The 24,045-nt window shown below is 33.6% G+C and overlaps 1 protein-coding gene across 1 annotated transcript; it reads right to left on the bottom strand.

The window, feature by feature from the left end:
• Positions 1–1,507: 1,507 nt before the first annotated feature.
• Positions 1,508–22,401, bottom strand: LOC105636390 (uncharacterized). The gene is made up of 10 exons (XM_089724682.1): positions 21,664–22,401; positions 20,687–21,455; positions 18,986–19,607; positions 18,673–18,844; positions 17,130–17,442; positions 9,511–9,621; positions 4,485–4,836; positions 3,490–3,715; positions 3,153–3,374; positions 1,508–1,797 (listed from the first exon to the last, which is right to left on the bottom strand). The coding sequence occupies exons 1-10, from the start codon at positions 22,167–22,169 to the stop codon at positions 1,641–1,643; spliced, it is 3,450 nt and encodes a 1,149-aa protein (XP_089580808.1). The 5' UTR covers positions 22,170–22,401; the 3' UTR covers positions 1,508–1,640.
• Between the last annotated feature and the right edge of the window lie 1,644 nt (positions 22,402–24,045).

The raw sequence follows: 24,045 nt of genomic DNA, 5'->3' as shown, positions 1-24,045 counted from the left end.
TACAATAAATTATTGAGTACATAAACTATATTACCCCTAATTTAATATTAATTCTTCAAAAAAACTATTAAATTGAAGTAATAATTATTGGTCATATACAAAAGATAAACACGAAAAAAATATTTATTACTTCTTAAAACCATATATATAACAAGTATTTTGGAACACATTGTTTTCTCAAATGTGATAAATAGTATGGAAATGGAGGTAGTATATTCTTAGCTATAAAACTCTCTTATTAACTTCATTTGGAAGGACACTTGACATATTCTATCTGATAGTATTCCTACACTCTTTAATTTTTATAACTATCAATAAGGATTTGGAATGGATATAAATAGATTTGAGATATATTGAATACATTATATTTAAATAGACTTAGATATAAAGATTTGGGATGGGTATAAATAGATTTAAAATAAATTTGAGATATGTTTGGAAATGTTCTATTTAAACAGGCTTGGATATGTAGGCAATTTTTGTGGATACCTAACATATTACAAGCCATCAACACCTGAATGATAACTATTTCTAAAAGAGCCGAGTTGGCCAAGTTCTAATGAACTTGAGCTCAATTCGATAAGGATATACTCAAGTTCGAGCTCAACTCATTTAAAAATAGTCAAATTCAATAATCATATATGAGGCAAATTCAAGCTTGAGCTCAAAATTTATCTTCTGAGCTTAGCTCGGCTCGATATCTAGCTTGTGAGCATGACTTGATAAATCTAGCTTACGAGCATGACTCGATAAATTTGGTTCATCGTTAATGAGCAAAACTCGAGCTTGGCTTAATAAGCTTATCGAATGAGCTCAAGCAAACTTTTATTGAGCGGAACCTTAATAAAAAAAAAAATAAAATAAAATAAAACTGAAGAGGGCATTCATTTTTACAGAGAAGTCGATCCAGAAATGGGAATGAATTCACTGCATTTTCAGGGAAATCGATCCAGATAAAGATTTACTGCATTTCAGTTTCTTTTAACGTATAAAAAAAAGAGCGTGCAAGAAATTTTCTTCATTTGTGTTTGGTTGAAGATAAAATTTAGGAAATAAAAATAAAAAAAATCTAGACATTGAATTCTCAAACATGTATTTCCAGAAATGGGGGAAATTTGAAGTTCCACTAAATCTCAGCTTAGAATCAACAAGCTTCCTCTTAGAATGATGGAAGCTTTGTCTAGTCATTAACTACAGGAAGGACTATTCACGAAGCACAAGAGTCTCATCGATCAGAAAAGGAAAAAGGTAGAACAAGAAAACTGAAAAAGGGAAAAAAAGAAAAAGAAAAGAAAAGCTGAAAAATTAGAGAATGGAAAGATATCACAGAAAAAGTAGAAAATTATCAAAATCCAAAATTCAAGCTTCTTCGAGTCATTTGACCTTAAATATGAATTTAATCTCAAAACGACTTGCAATAGTTGTGTATTCGATGATTTTTAATGCTAGAAAGATGATTTCCAATGATAAGTTGAATTAAAAGTTCACTTTCTTAGAGAATTATGAATTGTAATTGGAAAAAAAATAAAATAAAATAAAATAAACATTGTAAGGTTGTATTAAACATGTTGAACATATGCACACACTTTACAAAAATCAGCTGCTAGAGAAGGCAAAAACCATGAGCAAGCACATTCCAATTATGATGATATAAGGTCATCTTGCAACAAAATCTCATAAATATCAGTCCTGAGGTTCAACTCCTTATCCCGCATTACTTCTTGGAGATCAGACAACTCCTTGGCAGATAGTATGGAACTCAGTTTTAGAAAACCATCAAGCCATAGTTTTTTGGACCTAAAAATGTTGGCAAAAACAGTAAGGTTAAGGTAAGAAACAAAAACCACCTGCCAAATCGTCAACTTCTGTCAATTTGACCAAAAAAAAAAAAATAATAATAATAATAATAATAATAGAGCAGATAACGTGTGAAACCTTCTTGATAACTGCAAAAACACATACAAGTTTCCTTACAACAAGGGAGAATGATGCAACCAGTAAAAAGAATTTTAGGAGATTTTGTTTTATTTCTCTCAAGACTTTACTTGATTCACAGAATAGCATTAGAATACTATAGTTATTCCATAGAATAACTGTTCTACAATGTCAGCTTGGTTAAAATTTAAAACACTTTTATAAACCATAAACTACCTATTCCAAAAATTTTAAAAAAATAAAAAAAAATCCACATATAAGTGAAGAAATGTCATTCATGCCCAGTGGAAGAGCTATTCCAATCCTATTCAATCCTATTTTGTAACCCAAATGAAGCATGATTATGATATTCATATTTCTTGTATTTTACTTTTTTTTTTCTTATTTTCATGTGACTCCCTATTATCTTCCTGCTACAGTAACTAGGGGTTACTCAAGAATTTTGTTCTTTAGAAGGAAGTTTGCTTCTGATTTAGTAATTATTACTTATATGTCTATTTGGCAGTAGCAGTTGAAAAAACAAGATTGGCTCCACAATTAATACTTAAACTAGTTATTTTCTGAGATGATAATGACAACAATATTTCCAAGAATTATATTTCAGGAAAAGCTTTTTTTTTTTAACTGCATTTTAACAGCAAATATTGGATGAAGAAATTTTATTGCGTTAAATTAAGCTCCATTTGGTTAGTTTACACTTCTGTCCACTTGAAGAAAAAAGGGAAAAAGAAAAGGCAATGTTTGGTTAACCAAAAACGGCAGTATTTAAAACCAAAAAGCTTTGGTTTCTTTTTTTCTTTTTTTCTTTTTTTTCTTTTTTTCTTTTTTTTTGTTACAGCAAAAAAGTTCTGTTTAACGAACAACCAAATTCAATCCCTTATAGTACTAATTGGTCCTTTCCTGCAAGATCAATATTTGCTTGAATATCAAGCAAAATCATTATCACTTATTTACTCAAATCAAAATTCATATAAATTACATTATAGGAACTGAAAAACAAAAAGCAAAAAGACGAGCTAACCAAATGGAGCCTTAATTCCAATTATCAGAACACCAAAATTTATCAGAAACCAAAAGGTCACTCTTAGGAAATTGCCATTTGAATTTGAATAAACAAAAATCAAACAAGATAATAGCAGTATTAGCTGGTTTCTTAGATAATTAGTAAGTTCTGATTGTAAGAAATATCTGTGTTAATAAACTCATCAAGCTCTTACCAGGGACAAGCATGAATGGCTCGGAAGAAAATGCGCCTAGCAGCAGAATGATCATGTGCAATGTTGATTTCATATGCTATGTATATACGCCAGAGTATGACTGATTTACGCAAGCTCTCATTTGCTAATGCTCTTTCAAATAACCCATGAATTCTGTGATGGGAACCTCCTCTGCTCATCTCAAATGACAATGCAAAAATCCAAACAATTACAGAAGGTTTCCTGAGAATAGCAAAAGCATTATCATTCAGATTAATCAGCAAACAACCAATTTAAAAAAAAAAAAAATAAAAAATAAAAAAAAGGAAGCAGAAACAGAGATAAATGATGATCTCACTTATTACAGTAATCATCAAACAGCCGCCGCAATTTATTGGGTGTTGCATAAAGATGGGTTATATCCACTATGGCCTTGAAAAGTTCAGAGCTGCAAGGATATACTTGCAGCCCCTTCAAGGTAGAACCCCAAAGATTAGATGAGTTTGATTGCGTATGATGTCTTAGAAGCATCCTCGTATAAAAGGTGAACAAAAATTCAAGTTGGTAACTTTGTCGCCTCCTTTCTGCAGGTTAGAAACATCGAATGAGTTACAACAGAAGAACAATTGACATGGATCAATGACTCATTTTAATAGCCTGCCTCTGCCAGCATCAGAACTTCCTTTCAGACTTTAGAGGTTAATATGCTGACCGAGTAAAACAAAAGTTGGAATTTTAATAGTTGTGGTTTAACTGTAGTTTAACTGAAGCTTGTTTAACTTATCATCCACTCAAATGGGTTTTTGGCAACCTAAGCTTATGAATGGTTCAAATCCTTGTACTTGACATATGTTCTGGAGTCAATGAGAAGAAAAAAATTATACAAGTTTAGCATATGCTTTGTGTTCATGATACAGGAAAACAAATCCTACAGATCATCATTTTAATTGTGTATGCTCTCCAATACATTATTATTAACAAATGATTCCTTGTATTGTCACCAAAATTGCCGGATTTTCAGAAACCTAAAACCTACTTACAATAATATTTATAGGGGTCCACTGCATTTTGTATTTTTTTAAATAATATAATCATGTCTTCTATTTTGTAACTAGATACAGAATATCTTAAATCAATATCATGAGTTCACATTTGTGTCCTTGTCACATAAATTGTATAAAGAGAGGTAGACAATTCTACAGAATCACGAAGTACATGACGACTCCTAAACTGTAGGCACCATAATCATTTCACTGACTCAATCTAAACATATAGATTTTACCATGAAATACCTATAAAGTGAAAGGTACAAGAGAACAAAAGAAAACGAAAAGCACAGAATTGTTTACGGACCTGGAAGCACCATAGCGAAAGCTTCATCTAACACTTCAATACCTGCAGTCCACCAAGTTGCCAACTCTTCAAATAAAGCTGCCGAACAAATTAGAGCAACGGACTGGTCATCTACAGAACCATGTGACCATGCTGATTGTACTGTCTTCAGTTTTTCTTTAAATCCTTGATGTGCTCTCAGCAATTGCATGTTTGATGGTTTCTGTTCAAATGGCTGGTACTTTGCTCCAGTTCCTAAGCAGGATAGTATATGCAATGCGCGAGATGAGGACTCTTGAGTATCTCCACAATTATTAGTAAGTTCTACCTCAGCATACCAGAAATATAAAAGGGAAGCATTAGATTGTAAATGCTGCACAATGAAACAAAAAAAAAGAAAAATTAATATGACATCCTGATGAAACAAGCACCAACAGATGTGAAGTAAAACTAACAGATTCTATTTTTGAATTTCTACACATTCAATTATCAGCCATTCTCAACAAATACAAGCAGAACATTGAAAAATAAAATAAAATGCTACAGCTAAAAAGCAAGATCATTAAGGATAATTAGAAAGTATTTGCAAGATAGAAGAACGAATCACTATAATCTGCAAACCAAATATATAATGGGAAAGAGAACATAAACCAGAAATTAAGAAATGTAAAATGTCTATGATATTGCAACAGCAACCATCCTAACCATATGAAAGCTGATGCACACAGCACTAAGATCAAGGAAAAACAAGTATAAAGAGTTGATAACTTACAGTCCAAATTTTTACTAAAACAAACCTTATTTGGAAAACATTGAATAGTTTTCTAGTTCTTTATTATAGCCATATATGTTTACCCAAGGAAATTAATAGTTTCGAGTATGGCTGGAATAGCCTGGCCGCAATGCTTTAAGTATTAAATTTATTAACACAGTCATGATTAGTAATAGTGGGATCTAGTTTTAATCTGAAGACCAAGTCCCACAGGAACTAATATTTTAACTGTTCGAGTATTTATTTTAGCTTTATAGTAAAATGAATCAAAATGTGCAAGCTTTTAGTGCTACTTCCCAATAAAGTTGATAAATAAAATTATAGAAAACTTTGTAGTATTGGATTGTGTAATGCATTCAACCTAGGTGTTTGTTACCTATGAAACACTGAATTGATGCCCAAAGAATTCTAGTATGAAGCTCCAAGCAAACCAAAATATCAATCAAGTAAAGCTTGGCAACATCAGATATTAACCAACATAACTAATTTGAACATACAGTCAAAAGAAGTCAATTAATTATGTGAAATAATTTATTGATATTAGATTTATTAGTTCAATTGAGTTATTGCTAACACTGTTTCTACTGTCAAAACCATTGGCACCTCCCTGCCATGATCACCACTGCAAATTCCTATATAAATAATATCAGAAATTAAGATGTTAAAAAGTTGATATTAAGTTTCATAGCATTAATAGCCTCTAAGCATTCACTGCTCAGTTAACCAAATTTTTATTAGTTTTGGTCGGATTTTCTGTCCTTCAGATCTTTTTGCATGCTATTTATGGCTTATGACTTGAAAATCCAAGCAAAACCATAATGAATAAATAAAGAAAATGATGCAGACATCCTAAGATTGTCTGGTGTTACCAATCATGGTTTAAATAAAGGTAATTTCATAATGGGATTTTACACCACTGTTACGTCATTTTCCATTTATCTATTGGTGATTCACCAATCACCTAGAAATAGTAAGACAACAAACGAAATGAAAGTTTATAAAATATTCCTTCAGGTTATTATTCAATTAATATCTTGTAATATTTTGTTCTTTTTTTGTTTTTAACTTACAATCTCTTTTTTTTTTTTTTATTTGAGTGATTTTCCTAATGGCATTAAAAAGCCCATAAAAGTGGCAGCTCATTCTGTTGTTAATGTCAATTCCACAACATAGTTTCTTTACTGCTTGCAGTTCCATTATTTAAAATCCTGTTATCAAGCAAGCAAATACAAGAGGAAAAAGACCACATATGAGGTTTAAACCCTATCGATGTGTGAGGGACCTGCTGTATTTAGGGTAATTTTATTTAGTTATTCTGTTTTTCTCATGTATACATAAGGAGGTGGAATCAGTTTCTTTGTTAGTGGGTGGTGCTTACGCAAGTCTTTATTGTAGTGGGGAGTTACTAATCTTTAGCTTTGTATTCAGTTGTTTAAAAGGCTATGCATTAATGAAAGATGTAAACAGAATTTTAAACAAAGATTTGAGTTCCTAAAACTCGGATCATTCTCTCAAACAAGTTCGAAGAGATCATAGGGTTCTCTCTTAATCAGCCCTTAAGCGAGCACTAACAGGTGAAAAGGCAGAAATACTAACAAATTCAAATTTCTATATGCTAAGTATAATTTTTGTGTTAACAAGCACCTAACTAGATCATAAACGTGGGACCATGACAGTTTGGCATCAAAGCCAGTGATCATGGCAGATTTGCAGGACCTACAGAAACAGTTTCAAGCCTTCACAACTATGTATCAAGAGGATAGGTGCAAAAGAAGATGCAGAGAAGGCGAAAGCAGAAAGGAAAGGGAAAGGGTTTCCATGGAAAATCAATTTTGGGAACTAGCATGAGAATTGAGAGTTTATAAAGAAAAAGAGAAGGAAGTTTGCAACTTCAAGTGCAGGTACTTTTCAGCGTAATGAACCAGCAACCACAGGCGGAAAAGCTTGAAATTATCTATATAGTGGATCTGAAATAACCATTGGCTTTGATACCAAATTGTTACATTCCTGTATTCTGATACAGTTACGCAAACAGAAAAATATAAGATATGAATCTGAATTTGTTAGCACTAGTGCCTTTTCCATAAGGCCATTAAGAGGGAACCTTACTATTTGTTAAGAGAGAATTCTATTATCTCTGGGTTTTAGGAACTTAAACCTTTATTTAAAATCCTGCATGGATCTTTTGTTAATGCATAGCCTTTTAAACAACTGAATGCCAAGCTAAAGATTAATAACTATCTACTACAATAAAGACATGCTTAACAACCACCCACTGATACCCGCTAACAAAGGAACTGATTCTACCTTCTTAGCTGCACACAAACAGGATAACTAAATAAACTACCATAAATACAGCAGGTCCCAACAAAATGCTTGATTTCTTCAAATCCCTAGCCTCAAACGCTACCCTCAGTAATTCAGAATTTGCCAATAAAAGAAAGACTATCAATAATCATAAAACAGAGTTGGATAAAAAAAAGCCTAATTACTAAAACAATCCAAATATTTTTTTTTTCAAGTTTTTTTTCTAATCTTTTGATTGTATCAATTTCTCCTGACTTCAAAATTTTAAAGTTTTGATAAATTGGCAGAATGAGCAAAGGTTTGAATTCTTTTTGGTCATTAGGCTATTGTAAAGACATATATTTTGTCATTTGATAAGAAATATGATTCCTATAAAGTAAATTAACAAACAGCTGTAAATAAGTTAGAAGCTACTTTCCAAATTTAAGTAGCAACTTCATATGCCAAAAAATATATTGACAGTAAAATGGTCGACATAGGATAAGTACTTGGACTTTTAGAAGCTAAAGAAATTGAAAATTAATATGACATGTGAATTCTTGAGAAAACAAAGGAAAAGTATGCAAAAATAAATAAATAAATAAACTACTAGCATCACACTTTTCTAGCGTTAGTATTAAATCGCACAATGAATAGATAATGGCATAAATTGCAGAGATTTTTTGGCTGAATCTTAATTATAAAGCATTACAAGCACAGGCTTCCACAGAACTAAACTGACCCTAAACCTTTAAACTAAGGGAGCATTTGGTTGCTGGAATCTCAAGCGGAAGTAAGATTCCAATGTTTGATTGGTACAGGAATTCTACTTTCCCAAGAAAATCCAATTGCTGAATATATGCGCACCATCCCTACTTTCTCATTTCAAGTGATGGAAAAATCAAATTTCTAAAGAAAATAAAATGTTTTAAAAAATATAATTGCATTGATACCCTTTGTTATAAAGTACGTAGACAAATATAATATTTTACATACTATTATTTTAGGAGATAAGATCATACATATTGATCTATTAGTAAGTTATATTTACTAAGTACTTTTTGAACAATATTTATATTTCATGTTAATTGGTTATCATAGAAATTTCATTGCATGATTAAGTAAATAAAAGATATTTAAACCAAGGGGTAATAATGTAATATATTAAATTGGTTATCATAGAAATTTCATTGCATGATTAAGTAAATAAAAGATATTTAAACTAAGGGGTAATAATGTAATATATTATACTATCTATTACTTTCCCATAGTTTAATCAAACAGAATTATCTTACTTCTAAGGAAATTTTTATTGTCATCCAAACAACATAACTGAACATTTCTGTAATTACTTTCCTGGAAATCTACTTCCCTAGGAAAATAATTTTCCACAGAAACATTAAATTCTGATAACCAGCTGCCCCCTAAAAGAATTCCAAGTCCTAATCCTCCACGGAGTTGGATTCTCAATTTAAATTTAAACTAACAACGATATTGTTACCCTAAGCCAACAAGGACTCTAAAGCAAGGCTTAAACTAAATGCAATTACTCCTAGAATTAGGGATAGCTTTCCAGCAAAGCTAAAATTACAAAGTTGCTCCTTGGATCTAAAGTGGTGGATTAGGAACTAATTACTTAGGAAGCAAAAAAATAAGAATCTAAAAGGAATAGAAATATGCCATGATGTATGTAATAAATCCTACATAAAATTTGGACCATAATTCTGAAATTCTCAAGTCATTAATTTTAGTTTTCTTGATTTCCTTGTCCACATCAATGTTGTAGCTGAAAGAAATCTTTTGTTCTTGAGTTTAGCCAATAATTGGTATTCAATCCAAAATAAAATCCATATAAAGGCAAATCACATCTCATATGAAGATAAACAACAGAAGCAAAATTGCAAAAACATTGTACCCTCGGTCCCATCACAGTTCAGAACTTAAATTAATGCAATGGAAAATAAATTTTAACAAAATATGGAGATTTACCAATGGAAGCCCTTCAATTGATGATAATGCCATGTCAAAAACTCTTCTAGCGTGATCAATATTACCAGAAGCAGCTTCCCTTTTTGCATAAACTCCACACAGCAACAAATCCTAGGACAATAACAAAATAGATCAAAATCATATCTTTTTTTCTCCTCTATTAAAAAGTCCAAGAACATCCAATATGCTTTCTAACAAAAGTTCAGAAATTATATATTTTCTTTGAAGCATGTTACAGTATATAATCTCAATTATTATTCAACAGCCTAAATCGGACTTATGATCAATTATCAGGTAAACCGTAAACCTGATGCATACCTTTCTATGATAGCTATTGATAGCATGAAGAGTGAGGGATGTGCCCACAAGAGCAACATATATTATCCTTTCACAGCATCCCATTCTTCTCCTTATTAGAAACTCAAACCACATGAAGACTATACATACAAAAAGTGTGTCAGCAATATCTACAGAAATGTGCAAGTCCTGCAATAGTCTCAGAGCAGACTCCAGGTGACGCAGGGGGAAGATGTAGGGCTGTCAGTTTTTAACAAGTAAGCTAGAATAGGGTTGATTGTAGGTGGAACAGTAAATAATTAGGTTTATAACCTTTGAATTAAAATTATGAGGAAAATAAGATGATTTACAATGCTACTAGTGCTGTCTATTTATAGTGATAAATCCTAACTAGACTAGGAATCCTAATTAAAGAAAGAATTAAAACTCTATTCCTATTCAATGATAAAATAGTAAATCCTAATCAAATAAGGAAACGGAAAACTAATGCAAATCTGAAATAAAACAGTAAATTAAATAAAATCCTAGTTGTGCTAGGAATCCAATTAGGACTAGGATTGCTCTTGCATCATTCTCCCCGGGTTTGAAAAAGACTCGGCTCCGACGAGTAAGCCTTGATATATTCCGCATATATGGCTGGATCAACTTGCTTTAGCTCTTCTTCAGAAATCCATGTACTTTCACTTGCTGGTTTTCCAAACCACTTAACTAAAAATCGTCTATATTGGTTGCCACGCCTAGAACGAGCTTCCTTGACATCCAACACTTCCTCAATAACATCAGCCTTTGCAATTGGCAGCTCTTGTACTTGTGCTTAAATGGAGGATGGCACTCCATCAAATCCATGAAAAGGATACAAGTCTGAAACATTAAAAATTGGGCTGATTTGTAAATCAGATGGAAGATCAATTACATAGGCATTGGAACTGATCTTCTTCAACACCTTACAAGGTCCAAACCTTCTAGATTTCAGCTTATGATAAGTTCCTTTAGGGAAACGTTCTTGTCTTAAGTGGACGAGAACCTGATCGCCTTCTTCAAATTCTTGTACGCGCCGATGCTGGTTGGCTGTATAGGCATATGATGCATTGCTGTCTTTTAAGGCAGCTTTTACCTCTATATGAATTTTCCTGATGTGATCAGCAAACAATTCCCCTTCAGCACTTACTCTAGCCTCTTGGGGCAAGGGCACCAAATCGAGTACATTCTGAGGTTTAAGTCCATAAGCAGCCTCAAAAGGAGTCTTCTTAATACTTCGATTGACTGAGTTGTTATATGCGAATTCAGCTTGGGGAATAACTAGATCCCATGTCTTTGTATTGCTCCCAACGAGACATCTTAATAGATTTCCCAAACTACGATTGACAACTTCCGTCTGACCGTCTGTTTGCGAATGGCAAGTACTGGAATATTTCAATTCAGTTCCAAATTTTCTCCATAAAGTCCTCCAAAAGTGCCCCATAAACTTTACATCTCTATTAGAAACAATAGAAGTTGGAACACCATGTAGTCTCACGATCTCTTGAAATAACTCAGCAATATGAACTGCATTAAAAGTCTTGAAACATGGGATAAAATGAGCCATTTTAGAGAAACGATCCACTACAACAAATATAGAATCAAATCCCTTTGCTGTCTTTGGAAGTCCCAAAACAAAATCCATACTCAAGTGAACCCAAGGCTCGGGTAAAGGAGTATATAATCCTATATTTTGCGTGCTTCCCTTTCCGAGTAAACAGGTTGGACATCGTTCCACCAATTTTCTCACATCTTTCCACCAATTTTCTCACATCTTTTTCCATCTTTGGCCAATAATAACGGTCCGAAACAATCGCAAAAGTCTTGTCTCTACCAAAGTGTCCTCCCAAACCACTTCCATGAAGTTCTCTAATGATTTGTTCCCTTAAAGATCCTTCAGGAATGCATAGCTTATTCCCTTTGAATAAATAACCATCTTGCAATCGGTATGGCAGACTTTCAGCTTCTGAAGAATGTAGTAAATCAACCTTTATCTTGCCAAAATATGAATCTGAATCATATTGGTTTTTCAGTTCTTCAAAACCAGTAATTTGAGTGCTCAAAATTGACAAAATTAGGGATCTTCTACTCAATGCATCAGCCACAATATTAGATTGACTGGATTTATACTTTAGTGAGAAATTAAATTCATCAAGGAAAGAACTCCACTTAGCATGTCGATTGTTGAGTTTATTCTGAGATTTTAGATACCTCAAGGCCTGATGATCAGAAAAAACCACAAACTCACGATAAGCTAAGTAATGTTGCCAATGTCGAATAGCTCTTACCAAGGCATAGAACTCTAGATCATAAGTTGAGTAACGCTTCTTAGCTTCAGACAACTTTTCACTAAAAACCTCAAGAGGTCTGCCCTCTTGGCTAAGAACAGCTCCAATCCCTTCATGTGAAGCATCACATTCGACAATAAATAATTTCTCAAAATCTGGAAGTGCAAGAACAGGTGCTCTAGTCATCAAAAACTTGATTCTTTCAAATGCCTTTTGTGCAGAATTTGTCCACTCAAACTTTTCTTCTTTCATAGATTCAATTATAGGACTCATAATTGAGCAGAAATTTTGGATAAATCTCCTATAGAAAGAGGCCAAACCATGAAAGCTTCTAACTTCTTTGATGGATTGTGGTGCTGGCCATTCGGTAATTGCACGAACCTTTTCTGGATCTGGTTTTAATCCTTCAGCGGACACAATGTATCCTAGGAATACCACTTCTGGTTGCAGGAAACTGCATTTTTTTAGGTTTATGTGCAGCTGCTCTTGACGAAGTACTTCTAACACTTGTCGCAAGTGTTTTAAATGATCTTCCTCGGTGCGGCTATAAATCAAAATGTCATCGAAATATACCACAACGAAAGAATTCAAGAAAGGTTTGAGTACATATGTCATGACTCTCATGAATGTGCTTGGTGCATTAGAAAGGCCAAATGGCATTACTAACCATTCAAATAACCCATCCGGTGTCTTAAAAGCTGTTTTCCATTCATCACCATGCCTCATTCTAATTTGGTGATATCCACTTTTCAAGTCAATTTTGGAGAACACTTTAGAACCCGCTAGTTGATCAAGCATATCCTACAATCTTGGTATTGGAAAGCGATATTTGATTGTAATCTTGTTTATAGCACGACTATCTACACACATTCTCCAAGAACCGTCTTTCTTTGGTGTTAATAAGGCTGGGCAGGCACATGGACTTTTACTTTCACGCACCAGACCTTTTTCCAATAATTCCTTAACCTGTCTTTCTATTTCAGCCCGCTATAAAGGAGGCATTCGGTATGCAGGCAGATTTGGTAAAGCTGCTCCTGGTACCAAATCAATAGCATGTTGGATGCTTCTTAATGGTGGCAAGCTTTTCGGTACATCTTCACTAATCAGCTCCTTGAATTCTTGCAATAATCGTTGAATTTCAAAGGAATATTCAACTGATTTTTCAACCTGGTCAGCTCCTATTAGTTTGCTCACTAAGGCATACGTGACTCCCACCTCACTATGCGCAGCTGCAAATTCTTTAACACTTACACGCCCATTTAATTTACTAGTTGCAGCTCCTTTATTTGCTGTTTGCCTTGTTTCTTCCTTGAGAGGATGCAAAGTGTACTTCTTGTTGTCCTTGTAGAACAAATAAGTATTAGGCCTTGTCTTGTGGTCCATAGCATGATCATACAACCAAGGTCGTCCCACTAGAATATGCCCAACATCCATTGGTACTACATCACATAGTGCTTCATCTGCGAAGTCATCTCCCATTGTGAATTGCACTAAGCATTGAGATGTTACTGGTATCTCATGTCCTTTCTTCAACCAACCTACTATGTATGGATGAGGATGTTTTGTTGTAGGAAGCTTTAATTTTTCTACAGCCTCCTTTGATATTATATTTTCCATACTTCCTCCATCAATGACTAAATCACACACTTTGCCTTCACAAATAACACGTGTACGGAAAATGCTACGCCTCCTCCAATCTTCTTTTCCTTCTTTGTTCATGGCTGTCATGACTGTTCGAACAACTAAAGACTCACCTTGAGCTGGGTGAACATCAATTTCTTCTACTTCCTCATCATATTCATCAAAAATAGGGCCTTGGTCTTCATCACACTCGGCTAAATTCACCCTCCTTTGTGGACAGATGAATGAAGTATGTCCCTTTTCTCCACAAGTAAAACAACGAACTTGAGAATTGTTGCCTCTCCTTGTAGACGAACCAGAATTGTTTTGTCCACCATAAGGTACTATAACTTTCCCTTTACCGTTCCCATCAACACAGGCTGTCTCTTCATTGTATTTATTAGTAGCAGCAGCCTCTTTCCCGCTTCGTTGAGTTGTTTGAATCCCTCTTGCAGGTCCGAAATTGTTTTGCAAATTGCTTCTGTTTATGGGCCTTCTAGCACCGTAACGAGAAACTCGCTTTTCAGCTGCTAAGGCATATTGGCGAGCATCTTCAAGATTGTGTAATCGGACTATGCCCATTTCATCTCTAAGGGACTGATTCAAACCAGCAAGGTAGCGAGAGGTAATTTGTTCATTACTTTCAGATATTCCAACTCGAATGGACAAATTATTAAATTCTGCAGTGTCTCTTCAACAGACATGCTATTTTGTTTCAAGCAGTGGAACCTTTCATATAGTTCCATTGCGTAATCAGCTGCTAAAAATTGCTTCCTTAGCTCAGTTTTCATGTACTCCCACGTGCTGATTTTAAGCTTTCCTTGTCGTGCACGCTGCTCCTCAACTCTCTTCAACCATTGAAGTGCAGTACTCTTTAATTTAAGCTTTACAAAAAGCACTTTTCGGGTTTCAACCATTGGTTTCCATTCAAAATAATTTTCTAAACTAGTTTCTCAATCTAAATAGTCTTCGGCATGCGATTTCCCATGAAAATCAGCGACTTCAATTTTAACTCCACTATTTAAATCCAGAGCATGAAGTAAACGCTCTTCCAATCTGCCTCGTGCTGCTGGGTTTGCAGGTCCAGCTTCATGAAAGGGGTTTACGTCCTCGACTTCCTCTTCACTCTCAAGAGCTTCTTGAAAATCAAGGTTTTGGTAGTTGCCTTCCGGAATCTCCATTCGGGCTTCCACGGGTTCCTGACGCTGCAAGGCTTGTGCAGCCCGGGTCAAATCCTCAATCATTCGCCGCTTCTCAGCTATTTCATCTTGTTGGGGCTGATTGCCTCTTCCTCTGCCTCTTCCAACCATGGTTAAATTCAGACAAAAAAAAGAATCCTAGGATCTGTTTTTTGTGCTCTGATACCAGTTGACGCAGGGGGAAGATGTAGGGCAGTCAGTTTTTAACAAGTAAGCTAGAATAGGGTTGATTGTAGGTGGAACAGTAAATAATTAGGTTTATAACCTTTGAATTAAAATTATGAGGAAAATAAGATGATTTACAATGCTACTAGTGCTGGCTATTTATAGTGATAAATCCTAACTAGACTAGGAATCCTAATTAAAGAAAGAATTAAAACTCTATTCCTATTCAATGATAAAATAGTAAATCCTAATCAAATAAGGAAACGGAAAACTAATGCAAATCTGAAATAAAACAGTAAATTAAATAAAATCCTAGTTGTGCTAGGAATCCAATTAGGACTAGGATTGCTCCTGCATCACCAGGATTCTGTATTTCTTTCTCTTTTATCCTTTTTTTGCTTAACTTAAGTAGAATATTTTCATTATCTCCATTTAAAGTTATCATTTGCAGCCGATTCATGAGACTGGTCTTCTCTGGCCAAAGGGGTTGATACACCTCTGCTGATCTTGCTCACCAGCATCAGCTTGCACATAATTTTTTTTTTTTAATTTCATTGCACTTGGATTAATATATTTGTACATATGATTAATACACAACATACAACATTATTAGTAAACATATTTCATTCATTTGTATGACTGTAGTGAAGAAGTGGATTTAGTTTAATGAAAATGACTTAATTTATTTATTCTTCTAACTAGTGATTAATGGTCCATTCTTCATTAGATGAATATAGTTGTTTTTTGCTTTATGCTTAAAGTAGATTATATACATTTTATAATACAGAGTCTTTAATTGAAAACTTACTTTAAAAATAAGTTTTAATTGATCTTAATTAATTAAAACTATAAATGATTGCCAAATATTTAGGTTTGTGCATGAATCTTGGCACTCTCAAATTGAACAAAAAACCAAACTGAAAAGTACCATAACCAAATATTTTAGGAACTGAACTGAATTAGATTGAATGTAATTTATTATTATAGTATGATTATGGATCTTTAGTAGCAACCAGACCGAGAACTATACTGAATTCAAGAATAACCTATTATATGTGCGTTTTAAGAATATGATATAACAATACAATGAACTAGATATATTTATATACAATTCTAAATATTTAATATATACTCTCACAGTTTATGTATAAGTGTAAATTTATATATTGTTTATATATATGCTACATAATGAACTAGATATATTCATATACAATTCTAAATATTTAATGTATACTCTTACAGTTTATGTATAAGTGTATATTTACAAATTGTTTATATATATGCTACACATAAATCTTATACACAGACATCCACAGAGACTAGCTAGTTTAAAATATTTGAATTTATATTAAATTATAAGCATTAAAGTAAATCAAATAAACACAGGAAAAATAAATGTTAGTTCAGATTTGAATTTATAGTATAAATTCTCCAAATCCTTGAATGAGGATGAACTAAATTGGACAAGGACCAAAGGAACCAAAAGAACTAGGAAATCAAAGAAATAGATATGATGTTTTATGAATCTTATAATAACAAATATATTCGAGTTAAAAATCACAAGGGATCACATGTACAAATAGCAAGAACATATGTTGTAAATGTTAACGGTATAATGCTTAATGTTCATGTATACTTATAACAACAAAATATTCAACGGTTAAGAAAGAAATAGATTCATGAGATGCACATGCTGAAATTAAAAAATTATTTTAGACTTGGATTGAAATGCATTCCAAAAATCATGGTTATTACATGGAGTATTCATCAATAATATATTCACATCCTTTCAAAATTTAGACTCAAGTGAACCACAATGGAACACTTGTTAATATGGGAACAGTTTTTGCTTCAATTTACATATCATTAATATAGTAAAAGCAACACTCAGGTTATGTTACTTACTTGGTTCCCTATTAGCACTTAGAAGACAGAAAACACAGAAAATTTTGATTTAAAGGAAACAAAATTGCAAACATGAAAATTGAATACAAATCTTGTCCCAATACAAGTAAAACACAGCAAAAAATACCTGTCTATCATTTTTTAAGAGCGACTTAGCCAGGGTCCGACACGGAGTAGAAGAATCCATTCTTGCATTAGATAACTCTTCAGCAACAAGAGCAGCTTCTTCCAATATGTGATTACGTGGAAAAGCAGTTAAACAAAGTAAAATAGCATTACGAACAAACTTCATGACATCAACTCGCTTAGAATTGTCACCGGTGTTGCCCAACAGGAAGACCAAACCATTACCAGTTAAGCTCAAATTCTGTGCTATAGAATCTGGTAAAACCTCTAGGCTAAAGATTTTCTCAGTCCAACTCAAATTGTTTGTGCAAATCCTTCAAAAAAAAAAAAAAAATTCATTCAATAGACAACAGCAAGAACTAGAATCATGCACAAAGACCATGTTGATCACAACAGTCAAGCAAACAGTAATAAATAGCCAACAAGCATTCACATGTTTATAAAGCACATCGTATTCATAACTCACTCTTTTCCTTTCTAAAAATAAACTGGATAAAAAATCCATCAACAGTCAAACAAGTTCATTGCTCCAGATAACAGGTGACAATACAACATTTAGACTATGCATATCATGTTTTGATCATAGTTACACTCAAACCAAAAAGACAACATGTACTTTGTTAGAATATATTGTAGATATGTGAGAATATTTTGTAAATATTGTAGAATATCCTATATAATTATAGCTAGGATCCAATTACCATTTTTGTATTAATCCTTGGTATATTTAAACCTAATGTGCTTGAAGGAATAATCAAGCAAAAGCTTCAAACTCCTCTCTTATTTCTCAAACTTAAATATCTAGATCATCAGTTTATTCAAAGCAAACCAAAAGTAGGAAGCATGATTTGGTTGGATTCGATGAAACATCACATTAGATCATGCGCCTTTCCTTATTAAATCAAAACTGGCTTGAACAATAATGTGAGTCAAGGGAGGCGCTTATTATGATAACCTAGTGTGTTGGAACCATTTAACCCAACAACAAAAGTTTCATAAGTGCAACAGGGCATTCAAAATCTGTCAAATAATAGTCATCACAGTAAGTAACAAACGTTATTTGAAACCATGAAAGCAACTTAAATATAATTTCAATTCTCAACAAGAGAGAGATTATGTTAAGTCAGACAATGAGCCAAAGATCTAAATGAACTATGGTAGAGCTATTTTTAGAGAGAGAATTAATGTTACAATTTAGCAAGGTAATTACAGATGTTACTTTGGTTAGCAGTAAATAATAAGGCTCCACGTGTCCTAGAAAATGCATGGTTGACATTTGAACCCCGCTGAGAAAGGCTAACAAGAGATGTGCTACATAAATATAATTCCATATGCTATAATTGAATTCAATCTCGGCCTGAAATAAACTTCAAATTCAAAAGGAAAACATAAGAAACCTAAAAAAATGACGACGTTTTTTCACATAATTATAATTCCACATGCTATAATTCCATACAACATGTTTTTCTTTTAATAAGAAAATAGAAAAAGAATATTGCAGCACAGAAAGATAATCTGGGTAGAAATTTATTCAAAAAGATTACCATTTGGACATGTCCATGCCAAAGAATTCAATAAACTGGGATATTAGAGAAAAGCGAGCCTCTGCCGAGCTTAACGAAAATAGGTATTCACTGACATCTTCAAATAATATAACCCCCAAATATTGTTCATCAGCTTCTTTATCTGGTGTCCCAACACTCTGGTAAATCCCATCTGTTTAGTAAATTTTTTTAAGCTACATGAGTAATCATCGAAAGAAAATTGCTGAGCATGTACACTATAATTAAAAATTCACAACTTTTAACTACATATGCTAAATATACACAAACAATGAGATTGAGAAAGAGAGAGGACCAGATTTTCCATGAACAGGCATCCATTGTTCATGATCTCGTAATGATTCTTCTTCAGACCATCTAATCCATGTTGAAGTGTCATTAACCTCACTGCTAGGCCCAGCTTCGACATCAATACCAAGCTGCTTCAGCAATGCTTCAGTATCATCTTCCTGCTTGATATCTTCATTCTCATAGTTCTCTTGTAAGTCGTGAGAGGCTAAGTTGTTGCTGCTTACATTTTCTGGATTTTTTTCGTTCCCAAATTTGGATAATGGTTCAGACCAGCCAGTCCAACCACCTTTTTCATCATCAAGCAAAGCCTCCTCTTTCATAGCCCTCTGCCTATTGTCCTCCTCTTTCTCCAACCATGAGGACCAACCAATGGCCCCTTCTTCTCCTACTCTCGGACCGTTTCCATTCCAGAAGTGCTCAAATAGTCGCAGTTTACTATGCTCACTTAAGAACAATGAAGGGCAAAACAAGCTAAATTCAATCTCAGCCTGAAATAAAGCAGTTGCCAACTCCTGATATCCAGCCTGCCATTCAAACCTACAAAGACTAAGAAATACATCAACCAGACCAAGTTCTAGCTGAACTATAGCAGGATCCACAGAAGAAGGCTTTGTATTTTGATAAACCTGCATTAAAAAATTTTTTAAAGAAGATATTAAAAAAAATGTATAATATAAACCATGTCAGATAAATGAAGGACCATTTGATTTTTCTGAAACTTCCAAAGATAAAAATAAAGGGATATTTACATTCAACACTGCAAACCTTGGGAGTTATTGCAAATTGAACCTCATACTTCAAATCGTGACAACATCAACCCTGAATTATATAAATCATTGCAATCCAACTAAATTTTAATTTTCTCCAATTCTCAGCAATTTTGATATAAAACCTATAGAATAAGGGATATAAAGGACACTCTGATCAAGTAAAAAAAGTTTTTCTTTTTGCTTTTTAAAAATATTATTGATATGTAGATTGCATTTAGAAAGATTTAATCTTAAATCTAAAATTTATCTGAATAACTTAGCAAATTGCTGGACGTTTCTTAAAGAACTTATTTCCAATCCCCAATCACCATTTCGGAGGAATATGTTCTCCTAAAAGATCTTTTATTAGTTCTATATACATGACCAGCTACGAGAAAAATAAGTGAAATAGCTAAATGATGATTTGCAAAATAGTTGACCTATGTTATAACAATAATGATGATTTCTGGAAGACATTTTCGCAATAGTAAATCAAAGTAATTTGATGGATACTTAAAAATCCTAAACCAATGTTCTCAAATAAAAAAATTGATTTGAGTAATTTGAAAAAGAAACTTCAGCAGGAGTGAATATTGAAATCCAAACTGAGATTATAGTCGGTACTGCAACATTTTAAAGCATGTGATTCAATTTGCAATAACAACTAAAGTTCATCATACCATGTCTCATAATGCCAATATAATTTATAGATCTTCCAACAAATATCTTATTTTGGAAGTTTAAATGATAAAACCATATGCACAAGGTGATTGGATTTCAAAAGTTGTTTTTTCTGAGTCTTAAAATTCAGAGGACAACCAGATGCAAATACTTTGATATGAAAGATGTCCTCCGAAATGACACATAAGAATGTAGATAAATGTTAAGCTAATGGAAATATGAAACTTAAATAATCTGCAATATGTCAGCAGAAACAAGATATACTAAATTAGAACCTGCCTAAACTGCTTGCTGGATGCAGTGGATAGAGCTTGGATCGCATGTGCATAAATTTTTCTCATGTCTGAAACCTTGAATCTGGAGAAGTCCCCTTGAACAACACGCAAATACTCTTTCCACAACTTGGAACTCCCTGAATGACTCATCAGTACCTTTTCCCATAGTCCAATCAGCACATCAGTGCTGTCTCTGCTCTGATATGCTTTCAGAAGATAAATCAATAGTTCCTCATTATAAGGATTAAGCTCAACGGCTTTTTCCAATATGCTGATCTTCTTCTCAAGAATCTGAAGGCGAGCGCCTTTATGGGATTGCATATTTGCAACCCTGTCTTGAAACTCCGCAAAATCTAGCCACACTTTTTCGTCATGAGGGCGTTCCCTGGTTAATTGGTTAAATTCCCGTGTCTTACGTAGCAACTCATCTTCCCAAGATTCCTCAACAAGTGAAGCACTTGAGACTGAATGATGACTAACATCTTCTTGAGACATTTGTTTGTCTACAAATGGAATGAAATCATCTGAAACAATGGGAACATGCTGCTTGGGTGCAAGAAGCCGAAGGCGCTTCAAATTCTTTTGGCATTCCACAGCTGCATACTTGGCAGACCAATAGCGACCATTTGACCTCAGTTTAACATCTAATGCATCAGCATCACCATCTATATCCAACGTAGGAGTACTCTGATTCAACCGATACAGACCATGAAAATTCAGGAAAGATAGCTTTGAAGGATTGTAAGTTTTGTGGCGGGGAATATCCATTCTGCATTGTATTCAATTTCAAGGAATATTGTGAATTCTAAAACAGAGACAATAATGAGCATTTGCATTGTAACTAAAACAGACGTGAGAAAGAGTCTAGGGTTTATTACCATTAATTGAAACTGAAGAAAACAAACAAGTCCACTCAACTAATCATATTGGAACTACTTACATAACTACTAGACATACTAAGGGAGAAAACTAGTTACCTGTAAAGAGAGCCATAAAGCAAATTATCAGCATCTCCATGAGAATCAAAGTAATAATCCTTAGGAGGTTTGATATGAGAATCAGCCCAAACCCTAGCATCAGACTTTCTGAAATTATATTCATCTCTACTTCTCTTTTTCTTTTTTTTCTTCTTGTTCTTCTTCGTTCTCTCATTACCACTGTGAACATCAGAATCAGAATATCCATCTTCTTCTTCGAGTAACTCATAGGCAGCAGCTGAAGGTGGCGGCGGCTTCAGTTGATTGGAGTCGTCTTCTTCATGGTCCGACTCTGCTGGGGGTTGGTCATTCTGAAGGGAGGAAACCGCGGCGTCTATGACGGATAGATTGGCAGAAAAACTGGTGTTGCAAAGCCATTCAGGCGGCGGAGCGACGGTGGAGGTGGTGGAGGTGATTATGGTGCTTTGCTGTGTGACGGCTGAAACAGCAAATAAAGGGAACAGCGAGGTATTTCCCTCAGCTTCTGCTTTTTTCTCCATTTGCATGAAAAAAAAAAAAAAAAAAAAACAATAAAACCGTCTGAAGGGAGTCTGTATATCTGCTTTCCAAATTATTTCATGAGAGCGGTTAATCAATACCTCGAATACATTACAACTCGCCTTCTCTTTTGTATTATCCACTTCTTAATTGCTTTGACCTAATATTTTTCTTACATTTCAAGGTCCGTATGGTTTGTCATTGGTGCATAATTTTGCCCTTAGAATTATCCCTGTTTCTCCTCGTGCCCCTGAATTTTACGGGGCGGACCTATATTAACAAATCTTTCAATAATGATATCTATCGCCAAAATGTAAAAAACAGATGTGAAACGCACACATGATGACATGGACTAAGCAATAACACATGTAATCCACGTGGAGCAAAAATAATGACCGGATAAAAAACATAAAAGTAAAGTTAACAAAATGATGATTGGAAAAAAAAATAAAAATAAAATAATATTAATCGAGGAACGTATCTGTTTTTATTAATCCGCTCGTTTTTTTGTGATATTTCGACCCAATAAAGCGATCCTAAAAGGGCGGATAGAGTAAAGCTTATGGCTAGAATTTAGAATGGTAGGCTAACTATGGGTAGAAGAATGCAAGACACAAGAATAAATCAAGTCATATATCAAAAAGGGGAAAACTAATCATCAGAAGTGTCTTTTGGTGAAATGGCCTAGAGAGTTAGCAGAACTCTAGGGTTGAACGTATTCGCTTAACAGAAATCCTAGGATGGGTGACCTCCTGAGAAGTTTTCATTTCAACTGAGTTGACAAAAAAGAAAGAGGAATGAGACTCTTTGAAACAATTCAGTCCAATTGCTAGGTTTTAGATTGATTCTTAGTTAGAACACAGTCATACCGTCATCTTCGACATCATCGTCAGAATCTTCACTCTGTCTTTTTCGTTAGTCAATCCTGCTCCTGCTTATGTTCTTGGCGTTAATGGTTCTCTTTTGGGCTTTGAGAGTTTACATACAAGGCTTATATCTCATAGAGAAAATTTTGATCTAACGACATTGAGAAGCCACATTAAACACACACTTGGCAGATAAAATCAATGTTCACTCCCAAACGTGATTGAATACACACTCTCTTTAATCTACGTGGTGAGGGATATGGTTACTAAGAAATTTGTTAGTTCAAGGTCACAATAGAACCCCCACAAAGTTTAGGGGGAAAATTATGCATTAGGCTATTTATTATAATTGTATTTATTTTTCCTTTTAGTATGTATTTCTATTCTATTCAACTTCAAGATCGAGCTTGCTCGCCATGTTGGCTAATTAGAAAGTGTCAATTTAGAATTATTGGATTTCAATATAAATAATACGCTGCAGAAAGAGATAATTATAATAAAATAATTATTTCAATAAAGATCTGTTTAAACGAATAAACAATAAAATTGTTTAGAAGCATGTCTCTTTAGCAGATTCTTTGAAACTTCGATCTACGCGGTTAGGTTGTCGCGAACCACAAGACGTCCAAGTGTCCGATTTCTAGTAGTATCCACATGAATGGACAATCGAAAAACTCTAAAACTATTTTAGAGGGTTGAGAGATTAGAGAATATGATGGTGCTAACTATCTTAAGCTTTATGTTTAATTTTGTGGCTATGAGCAACAACCGTCTGTTAGACTGGCTCTTAAACCGTATATATGAAAACCTTAGATCATCAATAAATAAATTATAATTATTTATTTAAACCTTTTAAATAAATAAATTATAACTAAAATATATACGTGACTATTTATTTATTTAAAAAATTTAAATAAATAAATCACAATACATATAGTAATATGATTTTCAGTTTAATCAATTATATTTATTTATTTAACTATCTAAATAAATAAATCATAATTAAAATATTAGGTTT

Source organism: Jatropha curcas, chromosome 8, assembly GCF_041381405.1.
Source record: "Jatropha curcas cultivar XTBG-Jc1 chromosome 8, XTBG_Jcur_1.0, whole genome shotgun sequence".
Lineage (NCBI taxonomy): Eukaryota > Viridiplantae > Streptophyta > Magnoliopsida > Malpighiales > Euphorbiaceae > Jatropha > Jatropha curcas.
This window is presented reverse-complemented; position numbering and strand designations above follow the sequence as displayed.